The sequence below is a fragment of the Balaenoptera musculus genome, chromosome 6 (genome assembly GCF_009873245.2).
Source record: "Balaenoptera musculus isolate JJ_BM4_2016_0621 chromosome 6, mBalMus1.pri.v3, whole genome shotgun sequence".
Taxonomy (NCBI): domain Eukaryota; kingdom Metazoa; phylum Chordata; class Mammalia; order Artiodactyla; family Balaenopteridae; genus Balaenoptera; species Balaenoptera musculus.
In genome coordinates, this window is record NC_045790.1 from 29,480,637 (window position 1) to 29,501,798 (window position 21,162).

At 39.3% G+C, this 21,162-nt stretch overlaps 1 protein-coding gene across 7 annotated transcripts in view; it reads left to right on the forward strand.

The window, feature by feature from the left end:
• FANCC (FA complementation group C) overlaps positions 1-21,162 on the forward strand; it is a 285,322-nt gene that overhangs the window by 231,888 nt on the left and 32,272 nt on the right. For all 7 annotated transcript variants that reach the window (XM_036856712.1, XM_036856708.1, XM_036856711.1 and 4 more), the window contains one exon: positions 16,337-16,493. In XM_036856712.1, coding sequence (XP_036712607.1) covers positions 16,337-16,493 — 157 coding nt within the window. The remainder of the gene's footprint in view (positions 1-16,336; positions 16,494-21,162) is intronic.

A 21,162-nucleotide genomic window follows, 5' to 3' on the forward strand; every position in this document is an offset into this window, starting at 1 on the left:
TTGTGTTAGGCATAGCAGTTTTACTCACTATTGCTTTTGCACTATGAATGCATATGTCAACACAGTTGTTCTAGGAAAACCATGAGATTCAGCATAGTTACTCAGCACTTCAAGTATGTCTGTACCACATGTGTGTATTGCCAAGTTCACCTAAAAAAACTCCTGTCCTTAGTTGGTGCTAATACCAGATGAATACAAGCAACACAACTTGTCCAGCCATATCTAGAGATTCAATTTTAAGGCAGAAGTACAGTTCTGTTGATGAAATATTAACTTACCACATACACATTTGAATTATTTAATTCCTTTTTGTTTAGATTCTGAATGATTGGTCTCAAGTTGCTGCTGCAATTAATTAACACTATAATAGTATTTGAAAACAATCTATTGAATAAGACACAGTAAGGTAAATTATTAACATCTATAAAGCCAAGGGAAAAATAACTTTCCTCATATTTGTTTTTCATTTACAGTTTAGCGCATTACTTTGGAGTAGACGTCCCACTCTCAGAAGTCAGAGAAATCTCTGACGTTTTGGTTTCATCTTTTCCTGATGAAACACTTGTGAGATGAGAAGAGAAATCTCTTAATTCTCCTTTGTAAAGCCAGGGGTCCATTTTTTTTTTTTTTTTTTTAATTTATTTATGGCCATGTTGGGTCTTCGTTTCTGTGCGAGGGCCTTCTCCAGCTGCGGCAAGCGGGGGCCACTCTTCATCGCGGTGCGCGGGCCTCTCACTATCGCGGCCTCTCTTGCTGCGGAGCACAGGCTCCGGACGCGCAGGCTCAGCAATCGTGGCTCACGGGCCCAGCTGCCCTGCGGCATGCGGGATCCTCCCAGACCAGGGCCCGAACCCGTGTCCCCTGCACTGACAGGCAGATTCTCAACCACTGCGCCACCAGGGAAGCCCCAGGGGTCCATTTTTAATATAAGAAAATATTTTATAAATAAATTTTATTTTTGAATAAAATATTAAATTCTAAAATAAATCTAAAAATACGTTATATAAAATTTGTAAAAATATATGAAACATAAAATATATTTATATCTACAATAATTTGGATAAAGTTTAGGAAAGTTTAAAAAAAAGTTTAATATTATTACCAAATAAGACAAAAATGCACTTGCTTCTTGTTATGTTTCCATATAGGCACAAGAGAAAATATCAGAATTTATATTAATTTATTACATTTTATTTTTTCCCAGCTTTATTGAGATATAAGTGACATATAACGTTGCATATGTTTAAGATGTACACTTTTATATTGCAAAATGACTACCACCATAGTGTTAGTTAACACCTCCCTCACATCACAGGATTACCATTTCTTTTTTTGTGATGAGAACATTTCTCTTAACAACTTTCAAATATGCAATACAGTATTATTGACTATAATCACCGTACTGTACATTATTAGATCCTCAGAACTTATAACTGGAAGTTTGTACTTTTTGATCAACATATTCCCATTTCTCCCACCCCCCAGTCCCTAATAACCATCATTCTAGTCTCTGTTTCTATGAGTTCAGCTTTTTTAGATTCCACATAAAGTGATATCATACTTGTGTTTCTCTTTCCAGCTTATTTCACTTAGCATAATGCCCTCAATATCCATCTATGTTATCACAGCCAAGAATTTCCTTCTTTCTCATGGCTAAATAATAGCCGATTTTGTGTATGTGTGTATATATATATACACACACACTATGTATATATAGCATATATATAACTAGATATAGATACAGATATATATACCACATCTTCTTTATTTATTCATCTATTGATAGACACTTAGGTTGTTTGCATATCTTGGCTGTTATGAATATACCATAATAAACGTGGGAGTGCAGATATCTATTTGATATCCTGTTTTCATTTCCTTTGAATATATACCCAGAAGTGGGATTGCTGGATCATGTGGTAGTTATAGTTTTAATTTTTTGAAGAACCACCATACTGTTTTCCATAGTGGCTGCACCAATTTGCATTCCCACCAACTGTGCACAAGGGTTCCCTTTTCTTTCTTTCTTTCATTCTTTCTTTCATGGATTGTATCTTTTTTTTTTTTTATCTAAAAGGTCATCACCATCGCCAAACTCAATCATCTAGGTTTTCTCCTGTGTTATCTTCTAGGAGTTTTATAGTTTGTGGTTTAAATTTAGATTTAGGATCCATTTTCAAGTTAATTTTTATGAGGGATATAAGGTCTGTGTCTAGAATCAGATTTTTTGCATGTGGATGTCAAGTTATTCCAGCACCATGTGTTGAAAAGACAGTCTTTACTGTATTACCTTTGCTCCTTTATCAAAAATCAATTGACTATACTTAGGTCTATTTCTGGTCTCTCTATCTGTTGCAGTGGTCTGTTTATCAATATCACACTGTCTTGATTACTGTAGCTTTGTGTAAATCTTGAAGTCAGGTGGTGTCAGTCCTCCAGCTTTGCTCTTCTCCTTCAATATTGTATTGGCTATTCTGGGTCTTTTGCCTCTCCATATAAACTTTAAAATCAGTTTGTTGATATCCACAAAATAACTTGTTGGGATTTTGATTGAGATTTCATTGAATCTATAGGTCAAATTGGGAAGAACTGAGATCTTGACAATATTGAGTCTTCCTATCCATGGATATCCTCCATTTAGGTAGTTCTTCTTTGATTTTGTTCATCAGAGTTTCGTATTTTTTTCTACTCTAGATCTTGTACATATTTTGTAAGATTTATACATAATTATTTAATTTGGGAGGTACTTGGTGTCTTCTTTTTAATTTCAAACTCCACTTGTTCACTGCTGGTATGTAAGAAGGTGATTGGCTTTTGTATTTTAACTTGTATCCTGCTACTTTGCTCTAATTGCTTATTAGTTCCAGTTTTTTTTATCAATTATTTTGGATTTTCTGCGTAGATAATCAGTTAATCTGTGAACAAAGACAGTTTTTATTTTTTTTTATTTTTATTTTTATTTTAAAAAGATTTTTGGCTGCGTTGGGTCTTTGTTGCTGTGCGGGCTTTCTCTAGTTGCGGCAAGCGGTGGCTACTCTTTGTTGCGGTGCGTGGGCTTCTTGTTGTGGAGCACAGGCTCTAGGCACGTGGGCTTCAGTAGTTGTGGCTCGCGGGCTCTAGAGCTCAGGCTCAGTAGTTGTGGCAGATGGGCTTAGTTGCTCCACGGCATGTGGGATATTCCCAGACCACTCAAATTCCACTTGAGCATGATATTTAATTCTTTATACATTGTTGGATTCTAGTATTTTGTTGAGAATTTTTGCATCTATGATCATCAGAGATATTGGTCTCTAAGTTTTCTTTGCTTGTAATATCTTTGTCTGCTTTCAGACACTGGTATCAGTGTAATTCTGGCCTCATAGAATGAGTTAGGAAGTATTCCCTCAGCGTCTGTCCTCCAAAAGAGATTGTAAAGAATTGGTATAATTTCATCCTTAAATGTTTAGTAGAATTCACCAGTGAATTTATCCAAGCCTGGTGCTTTCTGTTTTGAAAGGTTATTACTTATTCATTCCATTTCTCTTAAGAGATGTAGGCCTACTCATTTAGTCTTTTTCTTCTTGTGTGAGTTTTGGCAGATTGTGTCTTTCAAGTATTTGGTCCATTTCATTTAGGGTATCAAATTTGTTGGCATAAACTTGTTCAGAATACTCATTTATTATCCTTTTGATGCCTATAGGATCTGCAGTGATGTCTCCTCTTTCATTTCTGGCATTAGTAGTTTATGCCCTCTCTTTTTTTCTTAGTTAGCCTGGCTAGTTGATTTTATTGGTGTTTTCCTTAACCACCTTTTGGTTTCATTTATTTTCTCTATTGATTTCCTGTTTGCATTTTCATTTGATTTCAGCTCTAATTCTATTTTTTCTTCTACTTACTTCAGATTGAATTTGCTCTTCTTTTTCTAGTTACCTGAGTTGGAAACTTGGATTATTCATCTTAGATATTTCTTTTTTTTCTAAATATATATTCAGTGCTATAAATTTCCCTCTAAGAACTGCTTCACTGTATTCCACAAATTTTGATAAGTTATGTTTTCATTTTCATTTAGTTTAAAATAATTTTAAATTTCTCTGGAGGTTTCTTCTTTGATTTGTGTGTTACTTAGAAGTATGTTATTAAATCTCCACATAATTTGAGATTTTCAAGTTAACTTTCTGTTATTGATTCCTAATTTAATTCCATTGTGGTCTGAGAACAGACATTATATGACTTTTGTTCTTTTAAATTTGTTAAGGTATGTTTTATAGCCCAGAATGGTCTGTCTTGGTGAATGTTCCATGTGAGCTTAAGAAGAATGTGTGTCTGCTGTGGTTGGATAAAGTAGTCTATAGATGACAATCATATTCACTTGATTGATGGTTTTGTTGCATTCAGCTATGTTCTTATAGATTTTCTGGCTCCTGGATCAGTCCATTTTTGATAGAGGGATGTTGAAGTCTCCAGCTATGATAGTAGATTCATCTATTTCTCTTTACACTTCCATTAGTTTTTTTCCTCACATAATTTGACAGTCTGTTGTTAGGGCACATACAAGTTAAGGATTGTTATATCTTCTTGGAAAATTGAACCCCTTTATCATTATGTAATGAGCTTCTATATTCCTGATAACTTTCCTTGCTTTGAAGTCTGCTGTATTTGAAATTAATATAGCTACTCCTGCTTTCTTTTGATTAGTGTTAGCGTGGTATATTTTTCTGCATCAATTTAGTCGTTGTTTTTTTTTTTTTTGATTTATTTTATTTATTTATTTTGGGCTGCACTGGGTCTTTGTTGCTGTGCGCCGGCTTCCTCTTGCTGTGGTGAACGGGGGCTACTCTTCATTGCAGTGTGCGTGCTTCTTATTGTGGTGGCTTCTCTTGTTGCAGGGCATGGGCTCTAGGCACGTGGGCTTCAGTAGTTGTGTCAGGAGGGCTCAGTAGTTGTGGTTCATGGGCTCTAGAGAGCAGGCTCAGTAGTTGTGGCGCATGGGCTTAGTTACTCCACGGCGTGTGGGATCTTCCCAGACCAGGGATCAAACCGGTGTCCCCTGCGTTGGCAGGCGGATTCTTAACCACTCTGCCACCAGGGAAGTCCCATCCATTTAGTTTTAACCTATATGTGTTTTTATATTTAACATAGGTTTCTTGTAGACAAGGTATAGTTGGGTCCTGTTTTGATCCACTCTGTCAATCTCAGTCTTTTAATTGATGCATTTAGACCATTGAGGTTCAACGTGATTATTGTTATAGTTGGACTAATATCTATTATATTTATTACTGCTTTATATTTGTTGTCCTTGCTATTTGTTCCTCTTTTTGTCTTCTACCCTTTTTCTGCCTTTGGTGGTTCTAATTGAACATTTTATGTGATCTCATTTTATCTCCTTTCTTGGCATATTTGTTACACTTCTTTTTTTTACCTTTTTTAGTGTTTGCCCTGGAGTTTGCAGTATACATCGGCAGCTAATCCAAATCCACTTTCAAGTAACACTACACCACTTCACAGGTAGTGTGAATACCTTATAATAACAAAATAATCCTAATTCCTCCCTCTCGTTCCTTATATCATTGCTGTCATTCGTTTCACATACATATGAGCATACGTAAGCATATACATACAGATAAACATACATAATTGAATACATTGTTCATATTATTATTTTTGAACAAACAATTATCTGTTACCTCAATTAAGAATAGGAAAATAAAAGTTTTTATTTTGTCTTCAGTTATTTCTTCTTCAATGCTCTTCATGTAGTTCTGAGTTTCTGATCTATATTATTTTCCTTCTTTCTAAAGAACTTCTTTCAACATTTCTTACAAAGCAGGTGTATTGGCAACAGATCCTCTCAATTTTCATTTGTCTGAGAAAACCTTTATTTCTTCTCCACTTTTGAAGGATAATTTCACAGGGTACAGAATTCTAGATGGTGGGTTTTTTCTCTCAGTACTTTTGTATGTCATTTTACTCTCTGCTTGCTTGCATGGTTTCTGAGAAGTTGGTTGTAATCTTATCTCTGTTCCTCTATAGGTAAGATATTTCTTTTCCTCTGGCTTCTTTCAGGGTTTTTCCTTATCTTTAGTTTTTTTTTTTTTTTTTGGTAGTTGCAAAATGATATGCCTAGGTGTAGGGTTTTGGCATTAATCCTGCGTGTGTTCTCTGAGCTTCCTGGAATTGTGATTTGGTGTCTGACATTAATTTGGGAAAAGTCTCAGTCATTATCGTTTCAAATATTTCTTCTGAACCTTTCTCTCTTTCTTCTTCTGTTAGACCCATTACACATATGCTGTATTTTGAAGCTGTGCCACATCCCTTGGAAATTCTGTTCTGTTTTTTTTCAGTCTTTGTCATCTTTGCTTTTCGGATTTCAAGGTTTCCATTCATATATCCTCTAGGTCAGAGATTTCTTTTCCCACCAAGTCTACTAATAAGCTCATCAAAGGCATTCTTCATTTCTTTTACAGTGTTTTTTTATCTCTCATATTTCTTTTTTGGTTCTTTCTTAGTATTTACATCTCTCTGCTTACATTGCCCATCTGTTTTTGCATGCTGTCTACTTTATCCATTAGAGCCCTTAGCATGTTAATCATAGTTCTTTTTAATTTCCAGTCTGATAATTCCAACATCTCTGCCATGTCTGGTTCTGATTCTTCCTCTGTCTCTTCATATTGTGTTTTTTTCCCCTTTTGGTATGTCAAGTAATTTTTTTCTTAATAGCTGGACAAGATGTATACTACATAAAAGGAACTGCTGTAAATAGGCTTTTTGTAATGTGGTGGTGAGATGTGAGGGGAGGGGAAGTGTTCTATAGTCTTATGATTAGGTCTCAGTCTTTCAGTGAGCCTGTGCCTCTGCACTGGGAACTTCATAAGTTTTTCTCAGTTTTTTCTTCCTCTTAAGTGGAATAGTATGCCTAGAGCTGTCTGGAAGTGGTTATTTCCTTTCCTCCTGGTCAGTTAGGCTCTGATAATACTCCTGAGGTCAGGCCTTGTTAAGAAAAACAGAGAGCTCTGTTGTATTTAAAAGTGATTCCCTTTCCCGTCTTTCTGCCTAAAGCAGGGGTGACTTCTTCTCTGATATTTACTATGTGAACTTGGTGGCAACTCCTGGAGGTAAATCTCACAATATTGTGGGGGCCGCTCTAGGACTGAGTCTCCCTGGAGTTTTTATCTCTCAGAGTTGTTCACACTGACCCTCCAGCCATTTGCTAATTCCAGTTCAGGTTTTCCTACCCAGCACTGGTGCCTGTGGTGGTTTCTACTTGTGGATCTCTGCTCCAGTCAGCCATGATTCCCGGTATTCGCTTACCTGTTATCTCCAGTCTTGGGGACCAAGGTTTGCCCTGTGTCCTCCCTTCTCTTAAGGATGCAAGAAGAGTTGTTGATTTTTCAGTCTGTTCTGCTTTTTACTTTTGTTAGGACAAAGTGGTGACTTCCAAGCTTCTGACATGCAGAATGGGAAACCAGAAGTCTCTCTATGGTCCATTTTTTAAAAGCATTAACTACAGTACCATTATTTTATCTTAAAATTGACACTGATTCATGATCATCACCACGTATTTAGGCAGAGAACAAATTCTCCTGTTTGGTTTTCTGGAATTAAGAATCCAAAGTCCAGGGCTTCCCTGGTGGCGCAGTGGTTGAGAATCTGCCTGCCAATGCAGGGGACACGGGTTCGAGCCCTGGTCTGGGAATATCCCACATGCCACGGAGCAACTGGGCCCGTGAGCCACAATTACTGAGCCTGCGCGTCTGGAGCCTGTGCTCCGCAACAAGAGAGGCCGCGATGGTGAGAGGCCCGCGCACCGCGATGAAGAGTGGTCCCCACTTGCCGCAACTAGAGAAAGCCCTCACACAGAAACGAAGACTCAACACAGTCATAAATAAATAAATAAAAGAACGTGAATTTCTTTAAAAAAAAAAAAAGAATCCAAAGTCCACACATTGCATTTGGTTGATGGGTTCACAAATCTCTTTCAATCTATAGGTTCCTTTTGTTTTGCAAATTATTTCTTGAAGTAATTTTGTTGCTTTTCCCCACTCTCAGGTTACAGAGCATCCTACCACCTTGAGTGTGATAAAGGGTGCATTCGCCCCCTCAACCCTCCACGGACTTAAGATGCTCCCTTAGTCATATACAGTCATCTCTCAGTATCCATGGGGGATTGGTTTCAGGATGCCCGTGGATACCAAAATCCACAGATGCTCAAGTCCCTTATATAAAATGGCAGAGTACAGTTGGTAGTACAGTTAGCCCTCCTTATCCGTGGATTGAATTGTACTTAATTTCTATATGCATTTAGGCCTGTTTTATTATTTTCTGTTCTGTTTCTTTGGCCTATCATATGTTTACACATTAGTACCACTTTGTTTTAATAACAGAGTCTTTCTAATATAAAGTAAGGCTATTTCCCACTCATTTCTCTTCTTCTTCTGGGTTTTTCTGGCAATTCTTGATTGTCTTATCTTTCAAGTAAACTTTGAAACCAATTTGTCTAGCTCCAGGAAAGTGAACTCATGTTATTTGGAGGGAGGCTCATGTTAAATATGTAGATTAACCGAGGAAGAATGGACAACTTTATGATGTTAAGGGTTTCTATCCACCTATCCAAGAACACTTATGTCTTTCCATTTTGTTCAGGTTTACTTTTATGATTTTAAGGAGTCTTTTACATATTTTTCACATATAGGTTTTAGACATTTCTTATTCCTAATGGTTTCATTTATTTATTTATGCTGTAGTAAGTGGATCTTCTTCCCATTTTCAAATTGATTTATTACATTTGGAAAGTGAACAACCTCAAAGCTGCCATCATTCTTTCAGAAGAAGTAGTTACCAATAGAGTATTTGTTGTTTTTCATATATAATTCCTAAAAATTATAATGTATATTTTAATTTCATTTTTTATGAAAGTTATCTCAGGAATTTGTTAAGGTAAGATTTAGAAAGAGATATAGAATGTTACATTTGATGCTTTAAAAAAAGGTCAGAACATAATTTTCATGGTTAAAAACATGAAGTCTTTTTTTCTGTCTACTTTAAACTTATGTCAAAATTTATCCAAGAGTCTGAACTTCCTGAGGAGTCTGATCAGTTATCTTTGTTATTTATGTAAGATATTGGGTAATAATCAATCTGAAAGTCTGTATAATGTGGTAAGTGTGCTCCACATGCATGTGTCCGTCACATCATTTACCTGAGTACACACTGCAGGTTCTAGTGGCTCACCCCAGCAAATTTCATTTTTTACCCTCCAAAGCAATTATTCATAGTATTTACTTTTAAGTAAAATGCTCTTTGCATTTCACCTTGGTAGCTTTATTTCCGATTTATTTAGTAATACATTTTATTGAAGAATATGGTCTTAACAACTTGTATTTCCAGTCTTACTTTTTCAACAAGAGTTGAATTAAAGGGAATGAGAAGGGGAATGCCCCTCGGCATCCTCTGTGAAACCCCACAAAGCTGCTGCAGAAATTACTGGCGAGAAGGAGGCCTGCTTAGAGAATAGCCACTCTTCCTCGACCAGCAGGGCTCAGATGGAAAGCTGAGGGTAGCCGTTCCATGAGTAGGCCTGAACTCCTTTGCTATTTATTTTACTTGTGATAGCATGTTCTCCCTCAGTAACTAATAAAATTTATTTGGTTTGGAAAATTATGTCTGCTAATCCACAGGGGACAGACTGTCGAGAAATGCTGGGTGGTCTTCAACTTGTCCAATTCTTATGGCTTCAGCTCAGCAAGTTCCCCAAGCAGTGGCGTAAGGGCTGGAGCCTTTCCATGGACACTTTCCCATAGACAGAGCATCCCAGCCACATGTTGACACGGGGAGGCTGATTCACATTACCACCTCCGCACTGGTACCCCCTTTCCCCCAGCCCCTTAAAGAGTTCCTCAGATGTGCTGCGTGGTCATTTAGAAACCACGTACTTTCTTTGACCAAGGTGCCCTGCCCTGTGTTTAGCCTTCCAACTATTTGCTTACCACAATCACCAGTGGAATTTCATCTGGTTTACAATTGGTTGGGTGTCTTTGGCCTTGGCTTCCAAATACAGTCATGTATTTTCAGAAATGGGCAGCCTGTCTTCTTTTAAACAGCAGATGCTTGCTTCTCTCTGCAGTTTAGATAACCTAGAGGAACTTTATAATTTCTTGGCTTAAAAGTCAAACCTAACTCCTTAAGTCTATCCCTGGGGTTGCCGTAATAGCCACCTGCAGGCTGCACATTGTGTAAAACCTTTCTGGGAGGGCTGCTGCAACCCTTTCATAAGTCTGTGGAGTACAAGTAATTCTGCATGACATGGCCTCTAAGGTAAACATAAGTCCATTGCTTCAAAAATATTGAGAAGTTTGATGACTAGTTGGAGAATTTTTTCTACATACTGGAATGAATGAGCCAATGAACAAATGAAAGAAAGAGTGGGTGTGTGACTGACCAAGCAACTGACCTCATGCAGTAACTGTGAGTGTCAAATAGGGTGACCATACAATTATAAATTGTAGACTGTGACACTTTTGAGAGTTAGAAGAGGTACCTATTATAATTATGGTGGGATAACAGACACAAACCTGTCCCAGGCACACTGGAACATATTTCAATGGGTCCAGTGCCTATAAAATGTTTAGCACGGTGCCTGGCACCCAAAATAAATACTCAATAACTGTTCGCTTGTTGCTGTTATTATTGTTGTTGACTTTAATAATTATTATATTATTTTTGATAATGTTTTATTAGGTTTTCTCAAGCTTATATCTTTTCCTCCTAATGAAATTATCACTGAACTAAGGCCAGATGTAGCTAAATTTCCATTGCTTAAAAAGCTAATACAGCCTCCAAAGATGCTAAATAAGAAAAAAATAAATTACAAGAAAAGGCTAACCTTCAACCAAGCTTCTAGTTTTGTGTTTTTTCAGCTCTGATAAGAAAAAATCAGGCTTTAAGGCTTTAAATCTGGCAATCCAGTGGCTCGGACTCGGAGCTTTCACTGCTGGGGCCCAGGTTCAATCCCTGGTCAGGGAACTAAGGTCCCGAAAAACGTGCAGCACGGCCAGAAAAAAAAAAAGAAAGAAAAATCAGGCTTTAAATATTGTCAGTATAGGTGAATGTCTAAATGAAGAAAAGCTAGTGTAATACCAAGGACAAAAAGTTAGCAAAGCAGTAGTAGTAACTAATACTCCCATTTCTATCTATCCTGGCATCCTCTTTTTTTCTTTTTTTTTTTTAATCTTACTAAGATATCACAAAATTAGTTATTGAAAAAGTTTACTTTTCAAGTAAAAACCTGCTGATACTGACTTGTAATAGACAGTCCAGTATGTTTGGATTTGTACATTTCCTTTGATTGGTGTTGCTGCTCTTTGCTTTAAGAAGTGACTTCTCTGCACATATAAGTGATAACGATGGCACAGTTTCCTCAAATTTGATATACTTCTTCGATCAAGTTTTCATGGAAATTCACCTTTGAAATGTAATAGAGAATATTCTTTCCGGGTCCTTGGAATTAAGTAGTTCTCCAAAAAAGTTGGTCCTGATTTCTGTGGGCTACTCCAGCAGCCCAGGCAGCCCTTGATCTCTTTCTGGTTTGGAAAGATGGAACACTGCCTGCATTCCTCTTGAGTAAGGAAGCTCCTTTCTCTCCTCTACCTCTTAGACAGTGTTAGAACACGTTCCCTACCGATGATCGCCGCCCGCCGGAACCTCTCTTGCAAAGTATTGAATTTCATATTCTGGTTTTGTATTATAGCTATAAAAAACATTTGGAGCCAAAATTATTTAATAAGCATCTGGACCAATTTCTTTACCTAATTACATCTTTTTTCAAGAGGATGGGGCACACAACTAACTCACTAAATTGAGTATTTGGGGAAACAAAGTACAGTTTTTTAAATGTCCAGGAGGCATCTGTCCAGAAGAGTCTAATAGTAGGAGATGTTGGACAGGGTAGAGTGTCCTGTCCAGGCCTCTCCTGCTCTGTGTCAGAAATTATAAAACAGCTATAATGCAGAAAACTTCCTGTGATTATTAGGTAGGAATTTTGGAGAGCCAAGTTTTTAATCTTAATCCCTTTTTCTTGAATTTGTCATTTTGATCAGTATCCAGGCTAGATGGATGGAATAACTATAGACAAAGTAGGAAAAGGACAGCCTTAGAGTTTCTGTAACTAACACATGTTGAACAGAATGAAATTTTTCAGTGTCCCTAAAAACATTTTTCTTTTTTTACTTTATTGGCTCTTTAACCTTTCCACAGAAATATATACATTTTATCAGGTCAGGTCAAACAATGCAGAAGTATATACAGAAAATGTCAATTATCCCCTCCTTATCACACTGTAGTACTTCTGGTAACCATACCTTATACTCTTGTAAACATTAGAAATCTATGTGAAACAATTTCAATTTTCTCTCTTTTTTTAATAAGCTTTTTAAAAAAACAAAAAAAGAAAAACAGCATTGCATCATACACATGACTCTGGAACCTGTTTTTTAACCAATGTATCTTGGGTATCCCTCAAGGGATACAGATCCAATTCATTATAAAATAGGAACATATTTCCTGATATGAATGGACCTTAATTTATTTAGCTATTTGCCAATGGATACATTCAAGGACCTACGTCATACCTCTGTTGGATTGTGCCTCAGACATTCTAAATTCACACACCCCAAACTAAGCTCTGAGTAAATCCTTCACAAATCTTTTCTTCCCTTCTTTCCATTGAGTAAATGGTATGTCCATCCATCTTGCAGCTCAAGAAACTTGCGACAGCCTTGATTCCTACCTCATCTTCACCAGCTCTCATCGAATTCATTGCCAGTATCTCTTGATATTACTGCTAAAATACATTATCTCTCCTTCTCCAGTGCCACCCAGGTCCAAGCTAACACCAGCTCCCCCTGGAAATTTGCACCCACTCTTTTCTCTGAACTGAGTTCTCCATGCAGCAATCAGAGTGATCTTTGAAATGTAAATTGGATCCTGGCACTCCTCTGTTTAAAACCTTCCGGGCCAGGGCTTCCCTGGTGGCGCAGTGGGTAAGAATCCAGCTGCCAATACAGGGGACACGGGTTCGAGCCCTGGTCCGGGAAGATCCCACATGCCGTGGAGCAATGAAGCCTGTGTGCCACAACTACTGAGCCTGCGCTCTAGAGCCCGCAAGCCACAACTGCTGAGCCCACATGCCACAACTACTGAAGCCTACGCACCTAGAGCCCGTGCTCTGCAACAAAAGAAGCCACTGCAATGAGAAGCCCGTGCACCGCAACAAAGAGTAGCCCCTGCTCGCTGCAACTAGAGAAAGCCCGCGTGCAGCAACAAAGACCCAATGCAGCCAAAAATAATAAATTAATAAATTTTTTAAAAAAACCAAAAACCTTCTGGGCCAGAATAAAACACCAGACCGTTGCCTTGCCTGTGGTCCTGCACAGCCTCATCACTGGCCGCCTCACCTTTGCTCTCTTCTGATGCAGCTGCTGTTCCCTCTGCTGAGGTGCTCTTCCCACCGCTCTTCACCTTGCCTATCCCAGCAAGCTAGTCTCTAGCTAAACTCAACTGGAGAGGCTGTCCCTGACCACCTGATCTAAATTGGGCCCCTCCTGATATTCTCTTTTTCCTCAGCCTGTCCTTTTCCTTCATTGCCTTTATCACAGTTTGGTGTGTGTGTGCATGTATATATGTATGTATACCTCCCACTGGGCCCTAAACCGCTAAGGGTACAGATTAGGTCTGTTTGTTCCCAGTTGTTTGGCCTGCACCCAGCACATTGAGTGCCACACGGGAAGTGCTTAGTCAATCTTCCTTGAATGCGTGACTACCAGCTCCTTGCCATCGAGTATAACAGGGGTGGTGGCATGGGAATGGCAGCCCAAAGCACTGGTGCCACAATAGAGGACATCCATAGTGTGGCCCCAGAATGTGCCAGGTGATACGAGTTTGGGGCACCATGGCAGTTCTTCATTGCCAGGTACGGAGAGGTGAGGGAAGGGGGTCCTGTAAGACTTCCCAGAAGAGCTGAAGCTCAGGGTGAGATGGGAGTTATAAAGAGGGTCAGATGAGGGCCATGCCTCCCTCCCTTTCTCCTGCCGTTCTACCTGCTGCTGTGACAGACCCTACAATTCTTCAGCCTCTTCCAGTCTTGCCCCAGAGTTAATCTAGGACAAGGTCTACAGGAGTTAGGCTATGGGCAAAGAACAAAAAGAAACTACTAGAAATTGCTACCCTGTGTCTTTGCCTATTCATTTCCTGCCCCTGTACCCATTCCCTGGGCTTCATGCCAGCTCCTGCAGAGAAATGGCCCAGAAGTGATGGTGAAGGGAAAGACCCTGAAGGGGTTGTTGGGTAATGGGAAACCTTTGTGTCCCCAGCTTTCCTTTTTCTTATTAAAAGCAGTAAATATCTTTAGCAGAACCTGGAAAATCACTCTGCTCTCTGTGGTCCTGCAGGTGAAAGGGCAGGAGGCCTTGGAAAAGCAGGGCCGAGAGAAGAAAGCCAAGCTCCACCAGGCCAGAATAGGCTCAGCATTCACAGGGAGGGCCCCCTGCTGGTGGCTCAGAGTTAGACAGATGTCCCCCTAGTGCTCCCTCCCAGGAGAAGTAGAATCCCTGATTCACTGACCTGACATAGGAGGAATCTCCAAATACATTATCCTATAGAAATGTAACTATACAAAATGGTTAGGGTCTATAGTGTATCATGCTGTGGATCAACTGTGGATCAACCAGTCCAACCACCTTTTATGAAACTATTACTAAAGAAAATTTTCAACAGATTTACAAATACAGTGATTAAATATTTACTATGTGCCAAGAACTGTCCTAAGCACTCACTGTACATGTGTTATTATTGCATTTGATCCTTCTGACAACACCAGGAGGGAGGTAGGCCTATTTTTCTGATGAGTAAACTGAGGTTTAGAGGTTAAGTAACTTTCCCAAGGTCATATAGTGAGTAGGTGATGGCTCTGGGACTCAAACCCAGGGCTGACTCCACATTTTAAACCATTATGATGCACTTTCAAACATAACTGTTTCTTAAATTAGGGACTGCATTTACCTGGATATCTCAAGGGCTTTTTCCATCACATTTTTTATCACTTTCTTTCTTCACTATATATTTATTTGTCCTTTTTGAAAGCATTTTTTTTTCTTGAGTTGAAGTGGAAGCATATTTGCAAAGGGATACTTGGTACATATTCATTGATACTATAAATATTAACTGCTACTATGACCATAATGAAAAAAAGTCACAGATTGGATTTGTTATTGCATTTTGAACTCTTTCTTTTTTTTTAGAGTATAATTGCTTTACAATGTTGTGTTAGTTTCTGCTGTACAATGAAGTGAGTCAGCTATATGTATACCTATATCCCTTCCCTTTTGGACCTCCCTCCCACCCCCCCATCCCACCCATCTAGGTCGTCACAGAGCACCGAGCTGAATTCCCTGTGCTATACAGCAGGTTCCCCCTAGCTATCCATTTTACACATGGCAGTGTATCTATGTCAAACCCAATCCCCCAATTCGACCCACCCTCTCCTTCCCCCACTGTGTCCACATGTCCGTTCTCTACATCTGTATCTCTGTTCCTGCCCTACAAATAGGTTCATCTGTACGATTTTTCTAGATTCCACATATATGCGTTAATATACGATATTTGTTTTTCTCTTTATGGCTTACTTCACTCTGTATGACAGACTCTAGGTCCATCCACATCTCTACAAATGACCCAGTTTCCTTTTTATGGCTGAGTAATATTCCATTGTATATATGTACCACATCTTCTTTATCCATTTATCTGTCATTGGACATTTCGGTTGTTTCCATGTCCTGGCTATTGTAAATAGTGCTGCAATGAACATTGGGGTACATGTGTCCTTTTGAATTATGGTTTTCTCAGGGTATATGCCCAGTAGTGGGATTGCTGGGTCGTATGGTAGTTCTATTTTTAGGTTTTTAAGGAACCTCCATACTTTTCTCCATAGTGGCTGTATCAATCTACATTCCCACCAACAGTGCAATAGGGTTCCCTTTTCTCCACACCCTCTCCAGCATTTATTGTTTGTAGATTTTTTGATGATGGCCATTCTGACCGGTGTGAGGTGATACCTCGCAGTTTTGATTTGCATTTCTCTAATGATTAGTGATGTTGAGCATCTTTTCATGTGCCTCTTGGTCATCTGTATGTCCTCTTTGGTGAAATGTCTATTTAGATCTTCCGCCCATTTTTTAATTGGGTTGTTTGTTTTTTTGATCTTGATCTCCATGAGCTGTTTGTATAATTTGGAGATTAATCCTTTGTCAGTTGCTTCTTTTTTCAGTGACTCATTTATATTAAAGTTTTGTTTATTTCTTACTGAAAGGAAGAAGATTTCTCTCCCCATGTCAGCTATACTCTGCCTCTGGCTTCGGCACCTTCCCAGCCTTGAAAATACAATGCTGCATCTTTTTGAAAAGCTTATCTCCAGTGAGAGAAATTTTCTGAAGAGGATCGAATGCTTTATGAAAGATTCATTGCTGGTATGTGCCAGGTTTTGATGAGGAGAAAAATCCTTAAAGACGATGCTGGGTATCATTTCTTTTAGTCAGCCCAAGTGGAAAAAAATGTAAACTAAAGAGCAATTGGCACCTTTTAAAATAATCATCTATCTACATTTTATTTTTGAAATGCCTAATGTAGGGGGCTTTTCTGCATACTTAGAGCATGTATTAAAAATAAGGTGAGGGAATTCCTTGGTGGGCCAGTGGTTAGGACTTGGTGCTTTCACAGCTGTGGCCCCGGGTTCAATCCCTGGTCAGGGAACTAAGATCCCACCAGCCCACAAGCTGAGTGGCACAGGCAAAAAAAAGGCAAGCTTCAAGATTTATTTGATCATTGCACCTTATATTGCATATTCACAAGAATTGACGTGACATTTGGACAACAAATTTTTTAAAACAGTATTTCTCATTTCCACATGAAAAATTGAGTTTTAAAAAGTGAGGATCTTATGAACAATAGGAGGGATCAATTAACAAAGAAAAGCATTCAAAAAATAAACTTTTAACCCTTCACTAGAGGAAAAATAAAATACTTAAAAGATACAAAACAAAACCCCAGAAAAATGGTTAAAACAACAAAAACAACTGAGAATCCTGTCAGTTTTCTTTTGGTGTCAGCCTGCCAGCCTTGAACCCTCCCTCCATTCAGGGGCTGCCAGTCTCCCCTCTACTCAGAACTTCTCAGGCCTGGGAAGTCGGGCGCTCAGTGGGCCAAATGGGCCCCATTGCCTAATCCAGTGTCAGGGGCCCAGGCCCTCAGGCAGTCCTAGGAACCGACCAATGGGGATGCTTTCCCTCTGTGGGAGGCAGCTCTGGAATTTATGTGCATTTTTGTAAGAACAGGAATAAAGACCAATGCACTCTGAAAAAAACAATTAAAAAACTGCAGGAGGTGTCATGCTTCTGGGGCCTCTTACAGGAACCTCAGTGGGCTCTAACATGTTTTCTCATTAGCTTTTGTAACCTAGGGGAGATATGGGGCAGAGATTTGCTTCCTATTGTACAGATGGAGAAACTTAGCTCGAGGGAGATGGTGAACCGTCAGATCTTATGTTGGTGTTCAGGAAACTGGGCGGAGGAGCGTGCGTGCCTCCCTGCTGAGCTGAGGCGTGTGTTGCGGGGGCGGGTGAGTCTCTGCATAGAGTGTGCTGCTGAGGTTGGCTGAGTTTGCACAGCCCCGCCTCCAACACCTTCTATTTGTTTAATTCACTTAGAACTTCCTGGTTTTTTTCTTTCTCTTTTAAATTGGAGGCTGTGTAAGAGAATCAAAACCGAACCTGCTGCCGTCTTACAATATCCCAGTTCTCTTTTTAGGTCCTGATCAGTCCCTACCAGCTCACGTGTGTGACCATGGCCGTGCTTGCCTTCTCCCTGTTTCCTGGGCTCCCCTTTGCCTTCCCATTCTGGGGCCTCCCAGGTGACCATGGATAGTGTTGTAGTCGCCAACAGCCATGATGCTTTCATCTGCAAGTTAGCTGGCACAAATAGAACCCAACTGATTTAGAAGTTTATAGTGTTTGATAGAAAAAAAGAAAAGAAGATAGGTATAAAGACTGAGAGAGCCCAAAGAGAGTTACTTTTAGGAAAATTCTCCTTGACCTCATCATTCAAAAGAGTTGCATATTATGGTGAAAAATAAGAAGTCACTTTATATAAAAATAATTATAATAAAATTCAGTATAAACAAAGGCTTTTAGAAGCCCCTGGCAACCCATTCAAAACATTACCTTTATTATCAGGTAAATCTATTTCTAACTTAAATATACATGCTGTAATTTAATTTTCTCTGGTCCTTTTTCAGTGGCAAAATATAGTAACTGGGCTATTTTCTTGCTTTCAAAGTTCTCATTAAATTTCCTTTAAGTGTTCTCCCTATAGAAAAATTCCAGTTTCATCGACTTCTCTAGGTTGGTTTGATTCAGCAACCTTGTGGTTCTTCTCTGAGCCTCTTTGCGTCCTTTTCCCTGTGGCCCTAGGGCCTGAGCAGCACTTCAGTAAACACAGGATACTGTGTATGAGAGAGAGAGAGCAGGCGCTCCCATTAAACATCGCATTGTATAACCTTCGGTCTCCAATTTACAGTTTAAAATGATTTCCCCCGAACAGTTTTGAAGTCAGTTGATTTACCAAGAGCATTTATCAGGATCATGTGTGTAGACATTCAGAGCTTCCATTATGGTTAAAGGGGGGATTCCAGAGGGTGTTATTTGGTTTAATGTATTGTGGCATTGGCAGGATGTAACCCCTCTGTGCCTTATGGTTCAAGGAGGTAATTATAATACAGAGCTGCAAGTCCTTGATTGGCGTGGGCTGCTCTCCTCAGGCATACTGAGCCAAAAAACCAGGCAGGCCGGAATAAGCCTGTGACGTGACTGAGTGATTGGAAGGGTAACCTGAAGAACGTGCTTCCTAATTGCATCATCTGATTCATTTATCATAGCACAGTATCTTGGTGCAGTGACAGGACCGTGCATAAGTATCAGAGAGATCTTGAAGACTCAGCTAGCACAGGACTGCGGTACTTTCCTCCAGAAGAAACTCGATGCCTATTACATTAGAGCTGGATTCTGAGAGTAATTAAAGTGTGATGGTCTATATAACTTGTATTTTATATGGAGCACTGTTAATTATGTTTCCATCTCTTGGGACTATCCAGAATTAGCCCTAGAAATTCTATAGTTACCAAGATGTTGCAAAAACAAAAGATAAAAGTGTAGTACAGGTTGTACAAAGTGAAATAATGTCCCCAAATGTTCTTTGGCCTCTCAAGGACGCGAGGCTTGGTATTTTCCATTAAGACTATGAATAATAAGGCACTAACCTAATAATCACCTGAATTCTAAGTGCATGTATATGTTTTTGACTTCTAAAATAAAAGTAAGTTTTCAAAACCTGTTTACTTTTGAGACTCACCCTTTGGCTCTCGTGGGCTGGACCTCCCCCAAGTACATGCCCACCTGCCACATTTGGTGCTCCTAAATAAACCAAGGTATTAACCTCAGTTTGTCATCTACTGAGCAGACTGACACTTTTCAAAAGCAGATGGTCTTGTGTGTCCCTTGACAGAACAGGCAATGGAAGACCTAATCCATAGCTTCAGACCTGACCTTAAAAACTGATGTCACCAAAAGCAGTGAAAGCCACTTGCTAATTATTCAGCTTTCTTGGCACTGTTTGGTTTCCCAAGGCTGGCCCCAAATCAGAAGGATGTTATGTTTTCCAGTTACAATTCTGTTTGTGGAGCCCAGAAAGCTATTGTTTATATTCCACATTTGAATGAAAAGTGCTGGCTGGGTGGCAGTGTGCTTGGCTGCCCTGCTGCATGCCAGGGCCAGGATATACCCTGGTTCCCATGCCCTCCCATTTGATCCTTCGCTAGCTGGCCCCTCCAGCGGGATCTAGAGATTTGCCCACGAAAGAGTGTGGGGGTGGGGCGGGGGGGTTGGTTTTGTTTATTCAGATTTTAAATCAGGAAACACTCCGGGTATTCTCTTCATAGTGCCCTTAAAATTAGTTCTTTATCTTGTCAAGTATACCTCAATAAAGATAGGGTGAAAAAGTAGTTCTTGATCTAATAAGAGCTTAAGAATAATAAACATGCAGATACCTCAGTGTCCTGCTTGACCTCCCTCATATGAGATAAGATGCATTCTTGTCTTCATTTCTCCAGATAGCAATCATAGCCACTTCCAAAAGAAAAAGAAACTTCTTTTACACAAAATTCCAAACACAGCTCCCCTTTAATAAAATATTATACTGAAGAATTAACTTCACATCCTGGATGATGTCAGTTTTCTCTGTTTGAATAACTTCTTACTAATGTTCTAGGGTTTTCTTTTCCTGCTTTCTCATTAGCAGTCTTTTAAGCATTTCTTTTTTGAGCTCTTTAATGTGATGCATGTAATTTAACAAAAGCTGAGGTAGATAATTTAGCAGTGATCGAATAGAAAAGTGTGGAGGTGGTTTCTGCTTGTAGCTAGGAGGTAAAAAAAAAAAAAATCTCAGACAGTAATTGCACTTTCCAGCATTGACCTCAGGGGGGCACCAGATCACCCAGCATTGTCTGTAAAGAAAGAGGCCTAGATCTCAAGTTCTGTTTTCACTGCTGGGGATGCAGGACTTGGCAGCCAGTCAGGGATGAAGGGAGAGAAACAAACAAAAAAAAAAACCAAAAAAAGAAAACAAAACAGGGCAGTAGTTGACCTGGGAGGTCACTGCCACTCAGAGGCTGAGCCAAGAAGCAGCAGGGGCCTGAAGAGCTATCTTCCCCACTCAGGCTACACAAACCAACAGGATAGAGGCCACTGGGCGAGGCTAGAAGAGGAACTTCAGATTTGGGGGATTTTGCTCTGCTTCCAGAGCTGGCATCCCTGTGTCTTAACCCTCTCAGAGAGCACGGGTAAATTCAAAATACAAAAGTACATTTGGTACTTGTTAATTTTTTTTTTTAAGCCCAGAAATGACAGATTTATCACTAATTAAACAATAATTGCATTATGGAGTACTGAAAAAAAAATTGCTTGTAGTATAAACAACATCTGGTAAAGATTAAAAAGAAAGAATCATTTTTCCAAGCTCAAATTTGTTGAAAGAAATGTGAATGTTTTGAAACAAAATAGATCTTAAAATGCAAAAGGGATATTTACAG